Source organism: Leuciscus leuciscus (genome assembly GCF_965113295.1).
Source record: "Leuciscus leuciscus genome assembly, chromosome: 11".
In the NCBI taxonomy this organism is placed as follows: domain Eukaryota; kingdom Metazoa; phylum Chordata; class Actinopteri; order Cypriniformes; family Leuciscidae; genus Leuciscus; species Leuciscus leuciscus.
In genome coordinates this window covers 27064169-27084319 of record NC_138735.1, presented here as the reverse complement: position 1 = coordinate 27084319, position 20151 = coordinate 27064169, and the positions used below count along the sequence as shown (strand labels likewise).

Genomic DNA, 20151 nt, shown 5'->3' with positions numbered 1-20151 from the left:
CCTTGCTGAATAAAAGTGTTCATTTCTTTTGATTTTTTTTTTTTTTACTGACCTCAAACAAAAACAATAGAGTATAAATCTTGCATAAACCTTGTACATATACCAAGTGCATAAATAAATATTTATGTATAAATAAATAAACTAAAAGGTCCTGCGCTCACAACACTCTCATAAATAAAGTCCCTGCATTTCCTCTTGAAAACAGCAAACTAGTGATTCTGAAAGTGTCTGGGAATCAGCTGATTGGACGCACACAGCATTGATTGACATCTTTGGAATTTCGAAAACATTTTGACCCCTTCTCAACAGGGAATGACCTACTTGGAGGAACGTCACCTGGTCCATCGTGATTTAGCGGCCAGGAATGTGCTGGTGAAGACTCCTAACCATGTGAAGATCACTGATTTTGGCCTGGCCAGACTCCTGGGTTCAGACGAGAAGGAATACCACGCGGATGGAGGGAAAGTAGGTCACGCATGAACAATCCACTGATTCACAGCGGGAAAACAATACTGATTCAAAAAGCATGTAAACTGAAATGCATTCCCATTTGCATATATTTGTTGATATTTTCAAGAAAGTATTAATTTAGCTGCCTTTGCTAAATGTTTTAGGTGCCCATAAAGTGGATGGCTCTTGAGTCGATTCGTCACTGGACTTACACTCATCAAAGTGATGTCTGGAGTTACGGTACGTGCTTATCTCTACATATTACACAATACGAACTGCATTCATTATTATTCTCAAGTCAGAATTGTGAGATGAAAAGTCGCAATTATCTTTTTTTATTCTGTGGCAGAAACAAGCTTCCATAGATCATGGGCAAAATGTTATAAATCAATGCAAAAGTCAACATACAGGGGTTCCACAATTCAAATATTAATGCCAATTCAGTTTTTACCCGATAGCCACTAAAACGGTCGAGTTTTTGGGAACACTTTGCAAATAGCTAATGCATTAGCTATCGTGAACTACACTACGTTAAACCTCATGTCCCCCTGAGACGAGAGATTTCTGAATTGTGTGTCTGGAGAAAATCCTTAGATGACGCAAAAATCGTCATTTTGCGTCATCTGAGGCTTTTTTGGCCAGATTCTAGAGACTACAACCAGTAGGAGGAGCTCGTTCTGCATGTTTTCAACCCGCCCATAGGGGGATCTCACGATAAAACGGCGTCTTTTGAGTTTCAAGTCAACTAGTACTTCTGATACTGCCCTCTGTAACCGGTAGGCGTGGCTTGGGAGTGGCCTCGTAGTGAAGCGAAGCAAGTGCATTCTGGGAGTTGTTGTCTTTCATCCACATGAGCCAAAAATACATTTTCTGGCTTTTCTCAGTCTAGAAGGCACCAACTTCTATAATAATTTCACATTTCTACTACAAAAATTACTCAAATTGAAATACACATTCATCTTTCCAGCGGTAAAATATCCTTTTAATATCCAATGCATTAACAAATTTAACTATATTGTAAAGTGTTTATTGATATATTTACCTGTCCTCTTCAGGGGTCACTGTATGGGAGTTAATGACATTTGGATCCAAACCGTACGATGGAATCCCAGCCAGAGAGATTGCAGATATTCTGGAGAAGGGAGAGCGTTTACCGCAGCCATCCATCTGCACTATAGACGTGTATATGATCATGGTCAAATGTGAGTGCTAATGCTGCAATCATAATTCAAAATGTCATATGGAAGCTATAATGTGGCTATAAATACAAGTAATGAAAAATCCTGTCATAGACATTACAAATATAGGTAACACTTTATTTCGATGGTCCACTTTAGACATTCTACTAACTATTTGCAACTACATGTTAACTTATTCTACTAACCCTAATAACACTCTACTGATACTCTAATGAGAGTCAGTTTACATGTAGTTGCAAAGTTACTTATAGTTAGTGTAATGTAGAAAGTGGACTATTGAAATTAACCCAAATATAAACATTTCAGATGAACATGATTTGTATGTAACATAATTGCATAATATGTAACAGCATATGAAGGTCAGCTGACATGAAATAACACACATTTATAACTACATCCAGGTTGGATGATTGACGCTGACAGCAGACTTCCCTTCCGCGAACTTGTGGCAGAGTTTTCAAAAATGGCCCGAGATCCGTCTCGCTATCTTGTCGTTCAGGTAGTTTTCACAAAAAGATCTGTGCTTTCCTCCTGGGAATGAAAAATAAAAATAAAATCTTATTGAACTGACTAATTTTGCAATTTAATAAAAGGCACAAAACATACAAAAAATAAAAATGCAAGAAAATGAGATTAAAATGAGATTTATTTAATAGGTTTTCTACTTTTCTGAAATAGGTTTTCTAATTTCTGAAAAAACAGCAATACATATTTTCTTGACTTTATGATTATTGTATTTTCAATAATTATGATAAATGATTTAAAATATTTATGAGACTTTTAAACTAAATTGACAATTATTATTTTTTCAATAATTACGATTATTTATTTAAACTATTAGTTATAATTTTGAACTTAATTATAAGTTTAAATATATTCAGATGTATTCAGATAAGAAAGGTTTATTAACCAGTGTTTGCCAATTATTGTTTTTTTCAATAATTTATATTTTTTATATTTAAATTTGAACTGAATTTTAAGTTAAAAAAGAAAAGAAAAAAAGAATTCACATAAGAAACAGTTTTATCATTAACCAGTTTTTGTCAATTATTGTTTTATCTCAATAATGATAATTTTTGAAAATGCTTTTGACAATTTTGAGCTTAATTTTAAAAGTTTAAATATATTAAAAATGACTTCACAAAACAAGCAAAGTTTTATCAATTACCAGTTTTTGCCAATTATAATTTTTTCTTAATAATTTATATTTTTATATTTAAAATAAGTTTGAACTGAATTTTAAAAGTGTAAAAAAAAAATTTTTTTTCAATATTCACATAAGAAAAAAGAAATTAATTCACATAAGAAGACTGATCATTAAGCAGTTTTTGTTGCTATTAATTTTCCATTTGACCCAGGGAGATGATCCCACATACCTGCCCAGCCCGACGGATTCCAAGTTCTTCCGGTCGTGGATCAGCACAGAGGATATGGACGGTGTGGTAGATGCAGAGGAATACCTGCTGCCCAACAAAAGATTCTTCAACAAGTCGACACAACCAGTGTCTGAGTATCACAATTCAGCCGTCAGTATCTCTGTCTCACACCTGGGCAATGCATACTTTTCTATATAAGGCAATTACCCTTCATTAGACATGATGCAAGATGATTCATTCATATTTTGTGTATTGTTTTAAGGACAACTATACGAATGGTGTGATGTTACGCTACATTACGGACCCCACGCATAAAGACCTTATGCTGCCAGGTATTATGCTGAATTACTCTTATGCTTGTCTTGTTATTTAATAAGCTTTAAAAATTATTTATGAAAGGGAATATAGATAAAAGTTGTATTAGTTATATACACTCACCTAAAGGATTATTAGGAACACCTGTTCAATTTCTCATTAATGCAATTATCTAATCAACCAATCACATGGCAGTTGCTTCAATGCATTTAGGGGTGTGGTCCTGGTCAAGACAATCTCCTGAACTCCAAACTGAATGTCAGAATGGGAAAGAAAGGTGATTTAAGCAATTTTGAGCGTGGCATGGTTGTTGGTGCCAGACGGGCCGGTCTGAGTATTTCACAGTCTGCTCAGTTACTGGGATTTTCACGCACAACCATTTCTAGGGTTTACAAAGAATGGTGTGAAAAGGGAAAAACATCCAGTATGCGGCAGTCCTGTGGGCGAAAATGCCTTGTTGATGCTAGAGGTCAGAGGAGAATGGGCCGACTGATTCAAGCTGATAGAAGAGCAACTTTGACTGAAATAACCACTCGTTACAACCGACCGAAGTATGCAGCAAAGTATTTGTGAAGCCACAACACGCACAACCTTGAGGCGGATGGGCTACAACAGCAGAAGACCCCACCGGGTACCACTCATCTCCACTACAAATAGGAAAAAGAGGCTACAATTTGCACGAGCTCACCAAAATTGGACAGTTGAAGACTGGAAAAATGTTGCCTGGTCTGATGAGTCTCGATTTCTGTTGAGACATTCAGATGGTAGAGTCAGAATTTGGCGTTAACAGAATGAGAACATGGATCCATCATGCCTTGTTACCACTGTGCAGGCTGGTGGTGGTGGTGTAATGGTGTGGGGGATGTTTTCTTGGCACACTTTAGGCCTCTTAGTGCCAATTGGGTATCGTTTAAATGCCACGGCCTACCTGAGCATTGTTTCTGACCATGTCCATCCCTTTATGACCACCATGTACCCATCCTCTGATGACTACTTCCAGCAGGATAATGCACCATGTCACAAAGCTCGAATCATTTCAAATTGGTTTCTTGAACATGACAATGAGTTCACTGTACTAAAATGGCCCCCACAGTCACCAGATCTCAACCCAATAGAGCATCTTTGGGATGTGGTGGAACGGGAGCTTCGTGCCCTGGATGTGCATCCCACAAATCTCCATCAACTGCAAGATGCTATCCTATCAATATGGGCCAACATTTCTAAAGAATGCTTTCAGCACCTTGTTGAATCAATGCCACGTAGAATTAAGGCAGTTCTGAAGGCGAAAGGGGGTCAAACACAGTATTAGTATGGTGTTCCTAATAATCCTTTAGGTGAGTGTATATAGATATATATATAGTATTCATAAATTTTTGTAATTATATTTAAAAAATTTATTTTAATATAGTCATTTTGGGCTTGTCATTTTTTTGTATTTATATATAACTTTAATAAAAATAAAAAAATCTGTTTTAGTAATTGTTTTTACTACAACTTTTCAGTCAATGCCAAGGCAACATTTCTAATTTTCCGTTTAATTCAGATTTATTTCCTAATTTTTATATTTTATACTTTGTCAGTTACCGACAGCTTAAGTTTTTGTTAACAATAAGAATACTTGTACAGAATACATGTATAGATGGTTACACTCCATGCCAACTTACCAAATATTGTTTATGTCAACGTCCCATATATTAGGCAATTCAAGTTCTCATCTTATAATTTTATTTTTGCCTTTATAAGCAATTAATATTGTTGTTTCATCGGCACATTTCATCTTCTCTTTCCCACAGAGTACATTAACCAGGACATGACTATAGCAAGCAATATGATCAACCCAAACTACAAGGGTCCGGCCCGTAGACAGACAGAAAACGGATATGTAGACACGTACGGCTGTAAACCCGAGGGTCCGGAGTACCTGAACACGTCCTGCTCTACACTACCACGATCCCCGTGTGCCAGTCTCGATAACCCCGACTACCAGCAGAACTTCCTACCCTCTTCCACCAGCGACGTCCTTTTCCTTCCTACAACCGAGAACTTACACTACATGGGACTTAGCAAAGCCATGCAGTCTCACGTACGTTAGATAAACAATACGAGAATATGAATTGCACTGCCTGAACTTCTGGGAGTCACACACAACATGTGTTAGTATTGCAGCTAGAGAACATCAGCGAGTCACGTCGCTGTAAGGACGTCCGGAAATGCTTGAAGGCGACTGCCGTAATTAACCTAACTTCTTCTCGAAAGGAAGAATGTATGAGACACTAAGCTGTGAGTAATGTGTTGAATGTCAAGCTAGAGCACATTTCAGTATTTCTCTAGAATGTGAGTAATTAATGCTTTTGATGAATGTTGCCGTATGATGTAGCATAACTTAATTTATTGAACCCAAATCAGCTTTTAACACTTCATATTGTTAAACTGTTGTCATTTTTAATGTGATTTAGTAATTAACCCTGGGTAGTATTTGTAAACGATGGGTTAAAATTAAACTAGCTAAATAACATGGAATGGACAAGTTGAGAATGTGAAAAGCACACGACCGGTTTTAATTGCTGTCAGTTAAAGACTATCAACATGAAATGGTGCTGGCAACCCCCATTTTACTTCTGAGATATACACTATCATTCAAAAGTGTGGGGTCAGTACAATTTTTTTTTAAAGAAATTATTTTTAAGATAATTAAAAACATTAAATTGATCAAATGTGACAGTAAAGACATTAATGATGTTACAAAAGATTTGTAAATGCGTTTTTTTTTTAAATTCATTAAAGAATCTAAAGTAAATATATCAGTTTCCTCAACAATATTAAGCAGCGCAACTGTTTTCAACATTGATAATAACAAGAAATGTTTCTTAATCAGCATATTAGAATGGTTTAATGTGACACTGCAGACTGGAGTAATTAGTGTATTAAAAATAGATTTTTTTTATATATATATATATATATAAATAGAAAAGATATTTTAAATCGTAATAATATTTCACAATATTACAGTTTTTTTACTGTATTTTTGATCAGATAAATGCAACCTTAGTGAGCAGAAGAGAAAAAAAAAAATCTAACCATCCCCAAACTTTTGCATGGTAGTGTAAATCTTGAATAACACCGTATTAAACGAGCAAAAATGTGTGGCAGAAACTCATTATACTGTCATTGATTGTGAAAAATTGGGCGTTACATACCAGAATTGAGTCAGAAGGATGGAAAGGAGGATCTCTTGATGACTGGAAAGGAAAAGGTTAGTCAGATGTCGGCTGAAAAGGAAAGTTGTTTTAGAGGCAGAGCCAATTTGGTCAAATTTTGATGAAAGATTACAGAATAAACTTAGAATAAACTGCACAAATGCTTTGTGCACAATAATGTGAGGAATGAATAGTGTGAACATCAATTTGGCCGTCATGTTGACTTCTGAAACAATACAAATATTCAAGCACAGTGTGAAAATCCCTCTGATGTACCAGAACTGTCTGAGTAACAACAGAAAAGCTTGTAAATATAACATGCGCTTCGAACCGTTAAGAAATATGTAATTATGTCTACAAGTAAAATTCACAGACACGATGCAAATGTACATTAAAGCTACCCTCTCAATTAAGGACCCTTGAACCCTGGACTGTACATAATGGACTCTCAAATTAATATTTCAACTGACCATCTACATTTGGTTTTAATAATTTAACAACTGGGCCTTAGAGAAAAACACTTAATATTAATTGAAAGAAATGCTGAAGGGCTAAAAGGCTTTTTGATGTTTTTCATTCTGCTTTAAACAGCTGAGTTAACAAATCAGACCGCTTGTTTTCTGTCCCTTGAGACACTTTCTCACAAGTGTGCACTTATCAGACGATCTACTTTTACATTTCAGGGGGAAAAAACAGGCCATTATGATATTTTAACTCTGCAGGGTCCCATCAATATTGAATTAAGCTTTACTTACAATTTGTTGGAAACACCCAATACATTTTAAATGGCAGGAAATGTTCAGAAAACGCTGAATACATTTTTGTTACACTTTATTTTGATAGTCCACTTTAGACATTCTACTACTAACTAGAAGTAACTTTGCAACTACGTCAACTAACTCTAAATTAGAGTAGGAGACTTTTAGGGTTAGTAGAATAAGTTGACATGTAGTTGCAAAGTTACTTATAGTTAGTAGAATGTCTAAAACCAAAGTCTTAATGCAAGTTTGAGTGTGAAAGTGATTCAACTTCAAACCTGCATCCACTGCGAGATCCCACAAAAACATCTGCATCATTTTAGTATGTAAACATACTTCATGTAGCTCAATCTTCATGAGATCTGTGTAGATCTACTGCATTACGCACATGTGAATGTCAGTCGTTTTAGAAATTTAGCAACATCAACATGTGGTTTCAATCTGTATGGACACTTTGTTACATCTCAGTGTTATTGAATTAAATTGTGTTGAAATGTGATAATGAAGTCTTGTGATGTGGGCTCAATTCAGTTATTTTAAGTGCATTAAAACACTGATAATATATGATTGCCAGAGGAAGTCTGTGTAGACAGAATGCGATGGCAACTCACAGGTAGGGCAGATAAGATACTAATTACAAATCCCAAAGATCTGTAGGTGGTAGGGTTGAATCATTTCCGTAGATTATCATCATCATCATGGCAAAAATGTTAAACTTAAAACAATCGATTGACCAGTAAAATCTCAAAAAGCAAATAAAATGAACAAAGAGTCACTATTAACATATATTTATTATATATACTGTAAAAGCTAGACATTTCTTTTTCAAATATTTACATGATTAAGCTTCACACACAGATCATTAAGTTGAATCTTGCAACATGGCGATTTTAGTAACTCTCCATTGAAACCAATCTGTTACAGCGTTATCCTCCTAAACCCATCTGTACTTCATGGCACACATGCATAGAAAAGTCAGTTAAGCGTCTCTTTTTTTAAAGTCTTTTTAACACTAGACTCGCTTTAGTGTTTGTATGAGCTTCATACGGATGGTTTTCATTTTGCTACTCAGTGGAATACAGATTCCTTCTGGTTAAACCATCGTTTTAGCGGTTACCGTGGTCCTTCACGCCGTGGCTTGTTTCATCAAAGCGTTCTCCCCAAACGTTTCCTTAAAGAAGACAACGTGCTCCTCACAGTGCTCTCCTGGAACAGGAAGATGATGTCAAATGAATTGCAATCATGTGCTGATATTTCTGCTCTAATCAAGTTTAGCCCCATTTCGTGAGCACGCATCAATCATTCATCAAAACCACCGACCTTGGTTAAAACCAGGATTACCACGTAATCGCATATTCCTCTGCTCGAAGAAGCGGAAGATGGTGTAGAACAACATTGTGTTGTTTGTTTGCCGTGCAGCGTCCAGAAACTTCCGAGCGGAGACGTTGTCGTGGCCACCAACGCTTCGAATGAAGCGAAGAGCGGCTAAAACCTGCTGCTTGGACAGAAGAACTTCCACGATCTCATCATTAGCGGTGGACAGCCTCTGTGATACACACAAAAACACACGTCAATCACCAAAATGAAGCTGATTCACCGCTGGCAAAATGGGCTTTCAATAAAACTTGGCTGTCTATGCAAGTAGAAAGGTGGAACAAAATTTAAATCAGTGCTACCTGACCACAGAAAACAGAGAAACCGGGCTGTTGTCTTGCCTTTTGCCAAATAGATAGGTAAACTTTAACACCCATAATGCACTGGGCATGTTGCCGTCTGAGGCCACTCTCACCAGTCTGCTATGATACTCTAATACCGCCTTGCTTTAGTAGGAAATACTCTAAGCAAACTTTTAGTCACAATGGTGTTGACTTATATTGTTCCTGGGTGCAAGAATTCAAAGAGTAAACGTTTGGTGGGAGTGAGTTACTTTTGGTTTCCAGTGAAGGATCCTACAGAGCCCCTAAAGGGACAAACTGGTGGAAAAAAATATGAGATGGAGTAAAAATAATGTCAACTCTCTAAACTCTGTAAAACAATGTAAAACTCTCCCTCTCTCGGGGGAATGCAAACATTTTGCGAGCGAATGCAAAAGCATTGCTGAATACATTTTCCTCCCATCTCTCTTTTTTTTTTCTTCACCATGTCCTTTTAGGGACTCCGTAGGATCCAGCGCGTTGTAGGCAGTGGCTAAAGACTGCAAAGAATCATAAATATGGAGAGAACACTGTGACGGAAATCTGGAAAACCTCCATGTTTGTGGTCTCCATTTCAAACTGGATGACACCGAACAGTGTTTTAGGCCAAACAGAGGGGGGGAAAACTAAAAGAAACTGCTGTTCCGGAACCATTTCAGCGAACTTGCACTTTAAATCATCTAAACTGAACATGCATGCGAGTATAAAGCGGTTTCCGTACCTTGAGCATGTCCAGAGAAAGCTGGTGAGCAGGAGGATACGTGCTCTCCAGAGACAGCAGCAGACAGGCCTAGAAAAGCAGAAACCGTGAGCCAGCAACATCAATGAGAAGCCATTATTGAAGCATATTTAAGAACACTAATTTAAGACATTGAGTTTGGAACATTCATTCATTCATTCATTCATTCATTATTTGTAGAGCACATTTAAAAACAACCCATGGTTGACCAAAGTACTGAACAGGACAGAATAATCAGAGCGAGGATAATACAATATAATAAAATTGCAAGAGCAATCAACACAATTACAAGCAATAGAATGAATAGTACATTGAATATAATACAATTAAATGTTAGGAGAGTACATTAAGGATCCACAATAAGAAAGTGTTTTTTGAGCTTTAATTTAAAAGTGGCAAAAGATGAGACTATTCTAATTGATAGTGGTAGGCTATTCCATAATTTGGGGCCTGCTACTGCAAACATGGGAACATGGAAACCTAACCAGTGGTTTGGAGTCGCTCAGGACGTGATACTGGAGAAACTGGTGCAGCATGTAGAAAAGATTGTGATGGACCAGAGTTTTGATGACCAGCTCATACAAATAGTGCTGGAAACGAAAGATAAAGAAAGAGTCACTGTATATTACACACACGACACACTCAAATCTTGCTGTGACAACTAGGCAATTTGACTCAGACATATCCAACCCAAATAGATGAAAAGAAATCGAGCTTAGTAACTTTAAATTTGAAGTTAAGTTTTAATAATGTGCTTTTGTCATTTTTAAGTTAAATTTCTATTTAGCTTTTTATTTTTTTATATTTTTTTTAGTAATTTTAGTACTTAAACTTGTTTTTAGTTGATACTTTTCTAATGTTCATTTAAGTTTTTTCATCTAATACTTATATTTTATTTCAGCTTTATTTTAATGAACAAAAACTGTTAGTAATAGTAAAGCCTCTCTCTCCCACAACTTTTTTGCTCCCTCCACTGTCCTACAAATAAAGTCTAAAATGCTCATAAAAAAAGTTTAAAGCCTTAAGCTATGTTCAATTATTGCACCGAAACCCAATTTGTTCCAATGGGGCTGAACCTGCGGTTTGTGTCTCCAAGTTTCTCCAAATGACAGTAATAGTCATTCATATTATGTTCAAAGGCATAGTTTATTTATGGAACGCCCCCAATATAAAAGATGTTGAAGGGTTAAGCGTAACGCTGGAGGCCACAGGAAAGATTATTATCAGTTACTGAAGAAGCTCAGGGGAGAATGTGTCTAAGCAACTGCAACACCTAGCAAAACATCCAACAAACACCTGAGGGTCAGTTTAAGGTGAACCGGAGATACAACTTACAGTTATACCAGAGCTTATAAATGAAATGAATGATTCAGTGTGACATACCAACATACTGTATGAAACTACTAGCTACGATTAATGTTTAGCAATGTTTGCATGTAACAGATCCATTCAAGATTTATAGCTCGTCTGAATTGGTTTGTAGGTATGAGATGTTACTAGGTAAAAAAGTGATTTCCTAAAGACCTCATAGTGTGTTGTTTATACCTGAACGGGGATTTGACACTGGTTAAGGGAGCGAATGTACTCCATGAGAACGGCGATGATGAATTTATGCTTCACGTCCTGTTCAAAGAAGACAATTTAGAGCATTAGAACAAGAAATATCACAACATTAGCTTTCCTTTGAGACCTACAGAACTAAAGAAAAAGTGCACACAATTGCCTTCTGAAACGTAATACAATCCTCGTTTACCTTCTTCTCTGTGAAGTCCGACAGCACGTGTGTGTACATGTCTGACTGGTCTATCACCGCCTGTGTCCGGATAGGCCTTTTATAAGAAGTGCTGGAGCGGCTGGGCCCCGACTCCATAGCCTGAGGAGAGAGAAAAAACGGGCAATTAAAAAAAAAAAAATTCCATTTTCTATGAACACCACAGTCACACATATACATGGAATATACTGACCGCAGTGTACGCTTGCTCTGCGTCCAGGTATTCTTTGTACACTTGGTTGAGTTTATCAAACACTGTAGCCACCACAGAAAGGTTCCCTTTATCGCCACCTATAAGCACTGAAGACCAAGACATGCATTTATTAAAGGGGTGGAATAATCTCCTTTTCACAAGATGTAAAATAAATCTCTGATGTCCCCAGAGTGTGCATGTGAAGTTTTAGCTCAAAATACCCCACAGATATTTTTATATAGCATGTTAAAGTTGTCACTTTTTGAGGGTGAGCAAAAACGCACCGTTTTTGTGTCTGTCCCTTTAAATGCAAATGAGCTGCTGCTTCCGGCACAGAAGGCGGAGCTACAACAGCTTGTGTCCTTTTACCTCACACACACATGCACTGAACATTTCAAAACCTTTTAGCCTTTTATGTTCAAACCGGAGTCAGACAATGGTGGAGAGACTCAAGAAGAAGTGACAACATGTAGACAACATCTCTGAATGGTAAGTTGAGGAATGTATGTAGCTTATGTGTAGTTATCTTCTAGTCATTGATTAGCATATTCTGTCTTGATAATCTATAAATCGTGTTCCGGGGGCGGGGTTTATGTAAATTTTAGGGTTGGTGATGTCACTAACCCGTGAGGAATGTTGTGTAGTCCCTACCAGCCGTTTGTTGTAGTCCTTAAAAAGCAATTTCTTTAAAAGAAAATATCTCCCTTTGCTTTGAACTTTGAGCGTCGTAACTTTGCAGATGTTGTTTATGCTCAAACAGCAACATTACACACTAACTAAAGTTAGAAAAGTGAAATCATAATCAACCACCCCTTTAATATTATCTAACATATACTGTCATTGGGCCTCGCGATTATTGGTTAATCGATCTAACAGCAATTATCTGAGATAACTGCAACAATTATGCAGTAATTTAGATTTCTATCACATTTTTTACCACTTTACACTCTTTAACCGTAATCACTCTTGCTATGCATTGGTCTTTAAGATACATATTAGGTTCAAAACCAAAATATTTGCTAATTTTATTATAGTAGAGTAAAAGTTGGTTAAAGTGCCCCTATTATGCCTTTTCGGATATTAACTTTCATGTAGTGTGTAATTTAGCTGCTTGTGAATGTAAAGGTCTGCAAACTTTCAAAATGCACAGTAAAAGGAGTTGAAAGAACCGATTCTGAACTGCCTGAAACGAGCCGTCAGTTTTACTTCCTGTTAAACCAACTTAGGTTTGTAGCAAATTTGCATAATGCCAGCTGATGTTTTTCATTGGCTGCCCGTGAACAAAGACACGCCCTCACACTGTAGTTGTAGCTGAGGCCTGGAAGAGTTTGGTTCGTGTTGTCACCATATCGAGAAGACGCTGTTTTCTGCTCTGTGAAATCCACTTTGCTGCACTTCCAAAGAATGAGACTTATGGTAAAACCAACACTATGTTCTTATCACTGTGTATCAAGTGCTGAGGAAGATCCAGAGCTGAAATTCAGATATAGTAATGGGCATTTAGTTTCTGACACGTACTATAAGCGGTCGACCAATCACAACAGACTGGGCTTTCTGACCAATCAGAGCAGAGTAAACCAATCAGAGCAGAGTAGACCAATCACAACAGACTGTGCCATCTGACCAATCAGAGCAGAGTAGGCTCGTGGAAAGGAAGCGTTTAGAGAGACTGAATCCTTTATCGAACCGTTTCAGACACTGAGAAAAGAGGTGATGCTGCAATGTATATTAAGAGAAAATAATTATTCCTATTAGGAGACCTCCAAAACAAAATTAGGAACCTTTAAAACAGCATAATAAGGGCACTTTAAAATAATTTATTCTTAAATAACTATTATAAGGTATTTTTACTACAGTGGTCTGATGCTTACTTTGTGAGCACACAGACAAGATGACCATTTTGCAGTCTCGCCTCCGCAACAGGAAGTCCATGAGTTTGCCTTTATCCTGGAGGAGATTCAGCGTGGGCTGGAGCTTCACCTGGAGGTACCACAGATATCCTGACACACAGAGAACATATCATTACTCTCAATCACAACATAGTTTTGATTTGATTTGTGCATTGTTTAGTAAAGTACCTTCGCTAGCACTGATGATGATATCTGGTTGAAAAACACTCCAGGAAGATGAATCTTGAATGTTAAGGAAAAATTTGAGAAGGTAAATATGGTATTGTGCATTTCAATTTCAGTTTACAGTTCGCCCGCAAGGATACAAAGTTCGCAGGGCACAGGGGCCTGACTTGGAGCGGCCGCCGGTCCTGAAAGGGTGTGGAAAGAGAAACCACTTTCAGAGAAGAAACCAAATAGGTAAAGCTTGGAATAGTGATATAGTTAATCACTGAAAGTGAGGTGTCGCTTTGAAAATGAATTAAGTGTCTTGCTGAGACTCTCCTCACCTGTGAGAGGGATCTTGAAGGGGTTGATGGATCGCGCAGGAAGCACAGGCTGATGCATATTTACATTACCATCTAATTCCCTTAGTTTTATATCATAAATGAGTGAAGTCTGAAATGCAGAAAGACACAAGCATGACAAACAAGGTACAGAACAAGAACTTAATTTTATGCAGGTTTGCTAATAAGGTTATGTAGTACTTTTACATATTTATTAGGGAAACACAATACATCATTACAATCTTGGCAGATATTAGAGATTTTTTACTTATTTGTATTGGGAGGATTAGCAAAGCAAAGCACATTGTTAGTGACAAGTTCATTATGTACAGTATAATGGGTTAAAGTGCCCCTATTTTGTTTTGGAGTCTCCTACAATAGGTTCACATGCATCCAAGGTAAAAAAAAACAGTTCAATTTTCTCATAATATACACTGCAGCATTACCTGTTTTCTCACAGTGTCTGAATTCGGTCTCTTTTAACCCCTCCTTTCCAAGAGCCTACTCTGCTCTGATTGGTCAGATGGCATAGTCTGTTGTGATTGGTCGACCGCTTATAGCGTGTTTCGTTGTCTGAACGCCTATTAGCATTTCTGAATTTCAGCTCTGGATCTTCCTCAGCACTTGTGATACAAACAGTAAAGATGGCGTCGGTTTTACAGTTTCAATTTAAGCCCGAGTCCTCATCCTTTGGAAGTGCATTCAAAGTGGATTTGCTTTCGCAGCGCTGAATACGATGTCTTCTTGACATGTTGATAAACTCTTCTAGTCTCAGCTACAACTACAGTGTTTGAGGGTCAAAGTGGACATTGTTCACAGGCAGCCAATGAAGACCATACGCTGGCATTATGCAAATTTGTTACAAACCTACTTCATACAGGAAGTAAGACTAGAATTACAGACGACTCGTTTCAAGCAGTTCAGAATCAGTTCTTTCCTTTGGGAGACAATAACTCCATTTATCTGTAACTTTGCAGACCCTTTACATTCACAAACAGCTATATTACACACTCCATGAAAGGTAATGTCAGAAAAAGCATAATGGGGCACTTTAATATCATCTGATTAAAGATTAAGCACTTGTCAAACTCACCTGTGAGCTCTGATGGTGCACCACAACTAGATTATCCACCACGTTCAGTGCAAACTTGCCCGTGGTGTTTAGTTTGAGCACATGAGTCTTCTTACAGGTGCCTTCTCTACAATTAAAACAAAGCAGGAACAGGTTAGAAAAACAAAAATGCTTAAATACAGATCTGAACATGGAAAAAAAGAAAGAATTTTAAGGCCAGTAATATTGTTTAGCTCATTGTGACCTGGGCAGATGATAGAGGACCACCTCTGCTCCAGGACTGTTAGTGGTTCTGGAGTGATGCTTCAGGTACATCACATACAGCTGATCATAACTACAGTTGAGAGAAAGAGTGTGACTACTGGGCTTCATGCATTATTGCATTTTATTTCATAATCCAACATGTCAATTGTTGGCTCAAGTGCTCATACACACATTGTGGCCACAGCGATGTCACGTTCAGAGAGGCTGAGCTTGGCTGGTTTGGGAACGGCTGGCAGCTCAATCTCAAACTTGGACATCTTTGACATGGTCGCACTCTAAAGAAAATCATGTTACGATTAGAGAAGCAAGTTTTATGATATAACAATCCAGTATCAGAAACTCAGACTTTTTCACACTGCGTTTAACCCCAGGTTATCGCCATTCTAAACCCTGCTTTTAACCCCGGGTAAAGGAACGTTACACTTGTCATTTAAAAGCAGGGTTAGCAACAGCCAACCAATCGCATGCCTCATATACACGTGCTTGGAAACATGAGTGAATGATGTTGTATATAAACAGTCGTTTCAGCATTTGAGGGGAAAAAGGTCAAATAGTGACGGAAAACTCAACAAATGGAAGGAAGAAGGTAACATTTTATTATTACCTTTATAGTCCGAAAAGCCCTAAACATGATAGTACAGTCAGCAATATATAATATGAAGATGCGCAGAGCCTTTATATAAACAGGTTGTGTGGTGTGTTCATCCAATCAATGACACCGCGAATAAAAGATAGTATTCATTCGATTCACATGACGTCACTGTAGCTTTGTGCCGCCATCTTTGCGACCGCCGGTCTCAGTAATGCCTGCAATATGTTGTGCAGTTGGCTGCAACAACAGCCGAAAGTGAAACCCTGAACTGGTATTTTATTCTATACCAAAAGAAGAGAGAATCATTTATTTAAAAGACTTGAAGTCTCATGTTGGTTTGTGGTTAATTATATTTCCATTATACTCTCAGTGGCCAACATTATACAGACAGATATCGACAGATAATGTTTTGTCTTCATTTTATTGTTGGATCTGTTTAAATGCACTTTATCATGGTAAGTTAGTAAGATTTGGGGTTGTTTTGAATATAACTGTTTGTCTGTCTGTTAGTTAATACCTACCTAAATCTAATCAATATTTTTCTGAAGTTCATAAAGATATTGTTTTCGTCACATGCGCTTTAGATGTTATTTTGTGTAAGTAACATTAGCTCTGCAGACGATGCATAATCTCAGCCTTGAAATGCATATTAAAGGACTAGTTCTTCCAAAAATGATAATTCTGCCTTCATTTAGCCTACTCATCTTCATGTGCAAACCCTTAAGTTTACTTTCCGTGGAAGACAAAGGGACATTTATGTAGCCTAATGGAAACTCTTCTTGTCGATGTAATGAAAGTGAATGAGTAACATTAGCCTACTGGGGGCTGTCACGCAAAAAAATAATAATAATAAAAGACAAAAAAACATCACAAAAGTATCATAAAAGTGATCTAATACGACTCGTCCGTTATATTAATATAGTTATTTATTCATATGATAGCTTTATGTGACGAACAAACTGCAATTTAAGTCGTTATATTATAATCACTGATGAGCTTACCTCTTGATAGCTTTTAATCGCAGCCGAATCGTGAGTGAATCATTCAAAAAGATTCGACTCGAAAGATTCTTTCATTTCGATATTTGTGTGTATTAAACCTTCTCTCTGTAATTGAACATCTGTTCTTTCGGACAGATATGGCAGTCTTTTATGATATTCGGCTGATGTCTCTGGCTGTGCTGATGGACGGATTAGATAGATTCATTCATGCTGAACAGCTGCAGATTCATAGATTCATTCATGACATCGCCTCGACTCTCATGAACGCGCGCCATGAAGCTCTATGACTTAAGTATTTCTATATCATGAAAGGCCAATTGGGGCAAGTCTGGGACAGATAATAATGGACTAAAGAAAACTGGGGGTAACAAATAAGGATCGGAGCCTAAAATATAATTTTTCTCCAGGTATCTCTGTCTCTCTCTCTCATTCAAATGGGCAGTTTGGGCGGCCATACCGGGCGAGTCGGTCGCAAATATGGCGGCGTTCTATTTGTTGTGACGTAGGTGGCATCTATGAATAGTAGTGTATAGTGTGAAACAGCAGCTTATGAATATCCAGGATTAATTGTTAACCCAGGGTAAATTACAAACAAGTGAAACGTGAAGCAAGATAACCCAAAGAATGACCCAGGGTTAACTCTTTCAAGTGTGAAAGCCCTAAAGTAGCAACTGAAGTCAATCTGTTTTACTGTTGCCCTCTTGTGGTTTAAATCTGCAGATGAAAACTCTTCATGCTTGCAAATAACAATAAACAAAAAGAGACCAAACTCACCTTGAAAGCAAATGGCTGCAGCACATTGCCCTGTACGGTGGTGGAAAGGAGAAGGACGGCCGTCTCTGGGCAATACATGTACCAGTTCACATTGATGCTCTGGCTCTTTAAGAGCTTCAGGGTTCGTTTATCAGGCAGCACCTGAACAGAGGAAAAACAGGGATTCTGTATGACTTATTTTGTTATAAGAAAAACTACTTCAGTTAATTTACTGATTTGATGTAAGGCGTCACCTCACCTGATAGAATTCTATTCCCTGGTCAGTGACGAATACAATCTCATTCCAGTTGGTCCAACAAAACCCGAGAATACTGGCATTCTTTGTCTGAGGATGGTAAATGAAAATAGCAAAAATATGTATTATGTATTCAAAATGTCTGGTCGGTGCCGGTTAGATTTTTAGATGTTTTTGAAAGAAGTTTTACCAAGGCTGCATTTATTTGATCAAAACAACAGTAAAAACAGTTATTTTGTGAAATATTTGAACAATTTGACATTATTAAATTATTTAATAATAAAATAATTATAACAATTATAAAAAAATTAAATTAAAATGTCATTTATTGCTGTGATGCCAAGCTGAATTCTGATCCTTCAGAAATCCTTCTAATATGCTGATTTTGGAGCTCAAGAAACATTTCATATTACTATCAACATTTAAAACAATGTGCTGCTTAATATTTTAATAGAAAGTTCAAAAGAACAGTATTTTTTTTAATAGAAATATTTTGTAACATTAAAAATGTCACTTTTGATCAATTTAATGCATCCTTGCTGAATAAAAGTATTAATTTCTTTCTTTTTTTAAACAATGATCCCAAACTTTTGAACGGTACTGTATATACATAAATAAATACATATATAAAGAAAGAAAGCAAATGAAAACAGCACTTGTTAACGTCAATCTTTGTTTGTTTAGGGATATACCTTGCACTCATGGGAGAATTCCAAGTGTGGATAGTCTGGAATAAAGTTTATGAAATCCTAAAAAAAAAAGAGGAAAGAAAGAAATTCTGTTAAAGGAAACCTGCAAACAATAGATGCATTTATTGCGACAGCAACCACCAATGAATGATACTCACAACTGATTTTGTAGTGCGCTGCACAGCTAAGATTTTGTTCCCCAATGAGAATTTGATGCACTTCACCTCTCCTTTGTCATCCATTCTGTCAAACAAAACACAATTTAAGGATCATTTCTAGTGTTGTTATAGTTAACTAAAACTATTGAAAATAGTTTTCAGTAACTAAAATAAAGCTGATATAAAATAAAATATAAATATTAGAGGAAAAACTTAAATGAAAATTAGAAATGTTGCTTTGCCAACTGAAATAAATTTCAGTTTAAGCATTCAATTATTAAAACTGAAATAAAAATTAATTAAAGCTATAAAGAAATAATAAAAATTAAAGTAATATTAAAATTTAACTAAATAAAAAGAACAGCTAATTCAAATATTAACAATTACTATACTTAATAATAGTAAAAAAAAAAAAAGTAAAAAACTTAAAATAACAAATAAAATCATGCAAATGAGAATATAGAAAAATCAAGAGTCTAGTTGACTTACCTGAAAGCCACTGAGCTCTTGTCATCTGGTCCTTTAACCACAACACCTGTGGCCCCACCAGACCGTACAGCAAACACCTACGTATCACATCAAACATGCACTATTATACTCATAAAGCATAACTCATCATGACAGATAACTAACATACACTTTTGTGATAAGTGTAAATTACACATATGTGATCATTTACCCTGATACCAATGTTTTTTGTAAATGTGTTCCATGGAAGTACCATGATATTAATTGAAGCATATAGTAAATACTTTTATACACGAATATTATACCAAATACCAAAGTATATGCAAAAGGACTATGGTATTATCAACTTATAAAACAATAAACCTGATGACTACAATACATGGCAAAGTTATTGCACATAATACAGGTACAGTGAAAGAGTTAACATTAATCTAAATATTAGTATATTCATAAACTAAAAAGGCTAATCCAGTTATGCATTAGTTAATCTGCGTGCACTGAACATGATGAACACTGCAAAGGAAAACATAGGAAAGCTGCCTATCGACACAGCATTGATATCTCTTTATATTGGCATGTAATTATTACACTTCAAATTATTAAACGTGTTCTCACCTGTTTATTCGCCTCGTCAAAAAACACATTGTTGACGCTCGACGCGTTCTCAAACTGCACGGGGTTTTCACTGAGCTCTAGATAATATTCGTCACTCATATCGTTTAATAAAGAGTCCTTTATTAATCCGCAGCGTTGTGTTTTTACTTTAGCTAGTGTTTCCACTTCCGCGTCCGCCAAGCGTGAGGCAGTCATG

At 36.7% G+C, this 20151-nt stretch overlaps 2 protein-coding genes across 2 annotated transcripts in view; one reads left to right on the top strand and one right to left on the bottom strand.

The window, feature by feature from the left end:
• Nucleotides 1-7801, top strand: part of LOC309508743 (epidermal growth factor receptor-like) — a 28902-nt gene extending 21101 nt beyond the window's left edge. Inside the window, exons 21-27 of the mRNA XM_082183206.1 lie at nt 310-465; nt 615-690; nt 1506-1652; nt 2051-2148; nt 3008-3175; nt 3288-3357; nt 5134-7801. Of these exons, the coding sequence (XP_082039332.1) occupies nt 310-465; nt 615-690; nt 1506-1652; nt 2051-2148; nt 3008-3175; nt 3288-3357; nt 5134-5432 (1014 nt within the window). The 3' untranslated portion in view covers nt 5433-7801. The remainder of the gene's footprint in view (nt 1-309; nt 466-614; nt 691-1505; nt 1653-2050; nt 2149-3007; nt 3176-3287; nt 3358-5133) is intronic.
• A 266-nt stretch (nt 7802-8067) lies between these two features.
• rmc1 (regulator of MON1-CCZ1) lies at nt 8068-20151 on the bottom strand. Its single transcript, XM_082183207.1, has 20 exons — nt 19956-20151; nt 19362-19438; nt 18873-18957; nt 18718-18774; nt 18029-18115; nt 17791-17931; nt 15595-15698; nt 15404-15493; nt 15181-15286; nt 14091-14199; nt 13908-13952; nt 13771-13824; nt 13564-13692; nt 11693-11799; nt 11482-11601; nt 11274-11351; nt 10214-10318; nt 9711-9779; nt 8616-8841; nt 8068-8501 (listed from the first exon to the last, which is right to left on the bottom strand). The coding sequence occupies exons 1-20, from the start codon at nt 20148-20150 to the stop codon at nt 8422-8424; spliced, it is 2064 nt and encodes a 687-aa protein (XP_082039333.1). The 5' UTR covers nt 20151; the 3' UTR covers nt 8068-8421.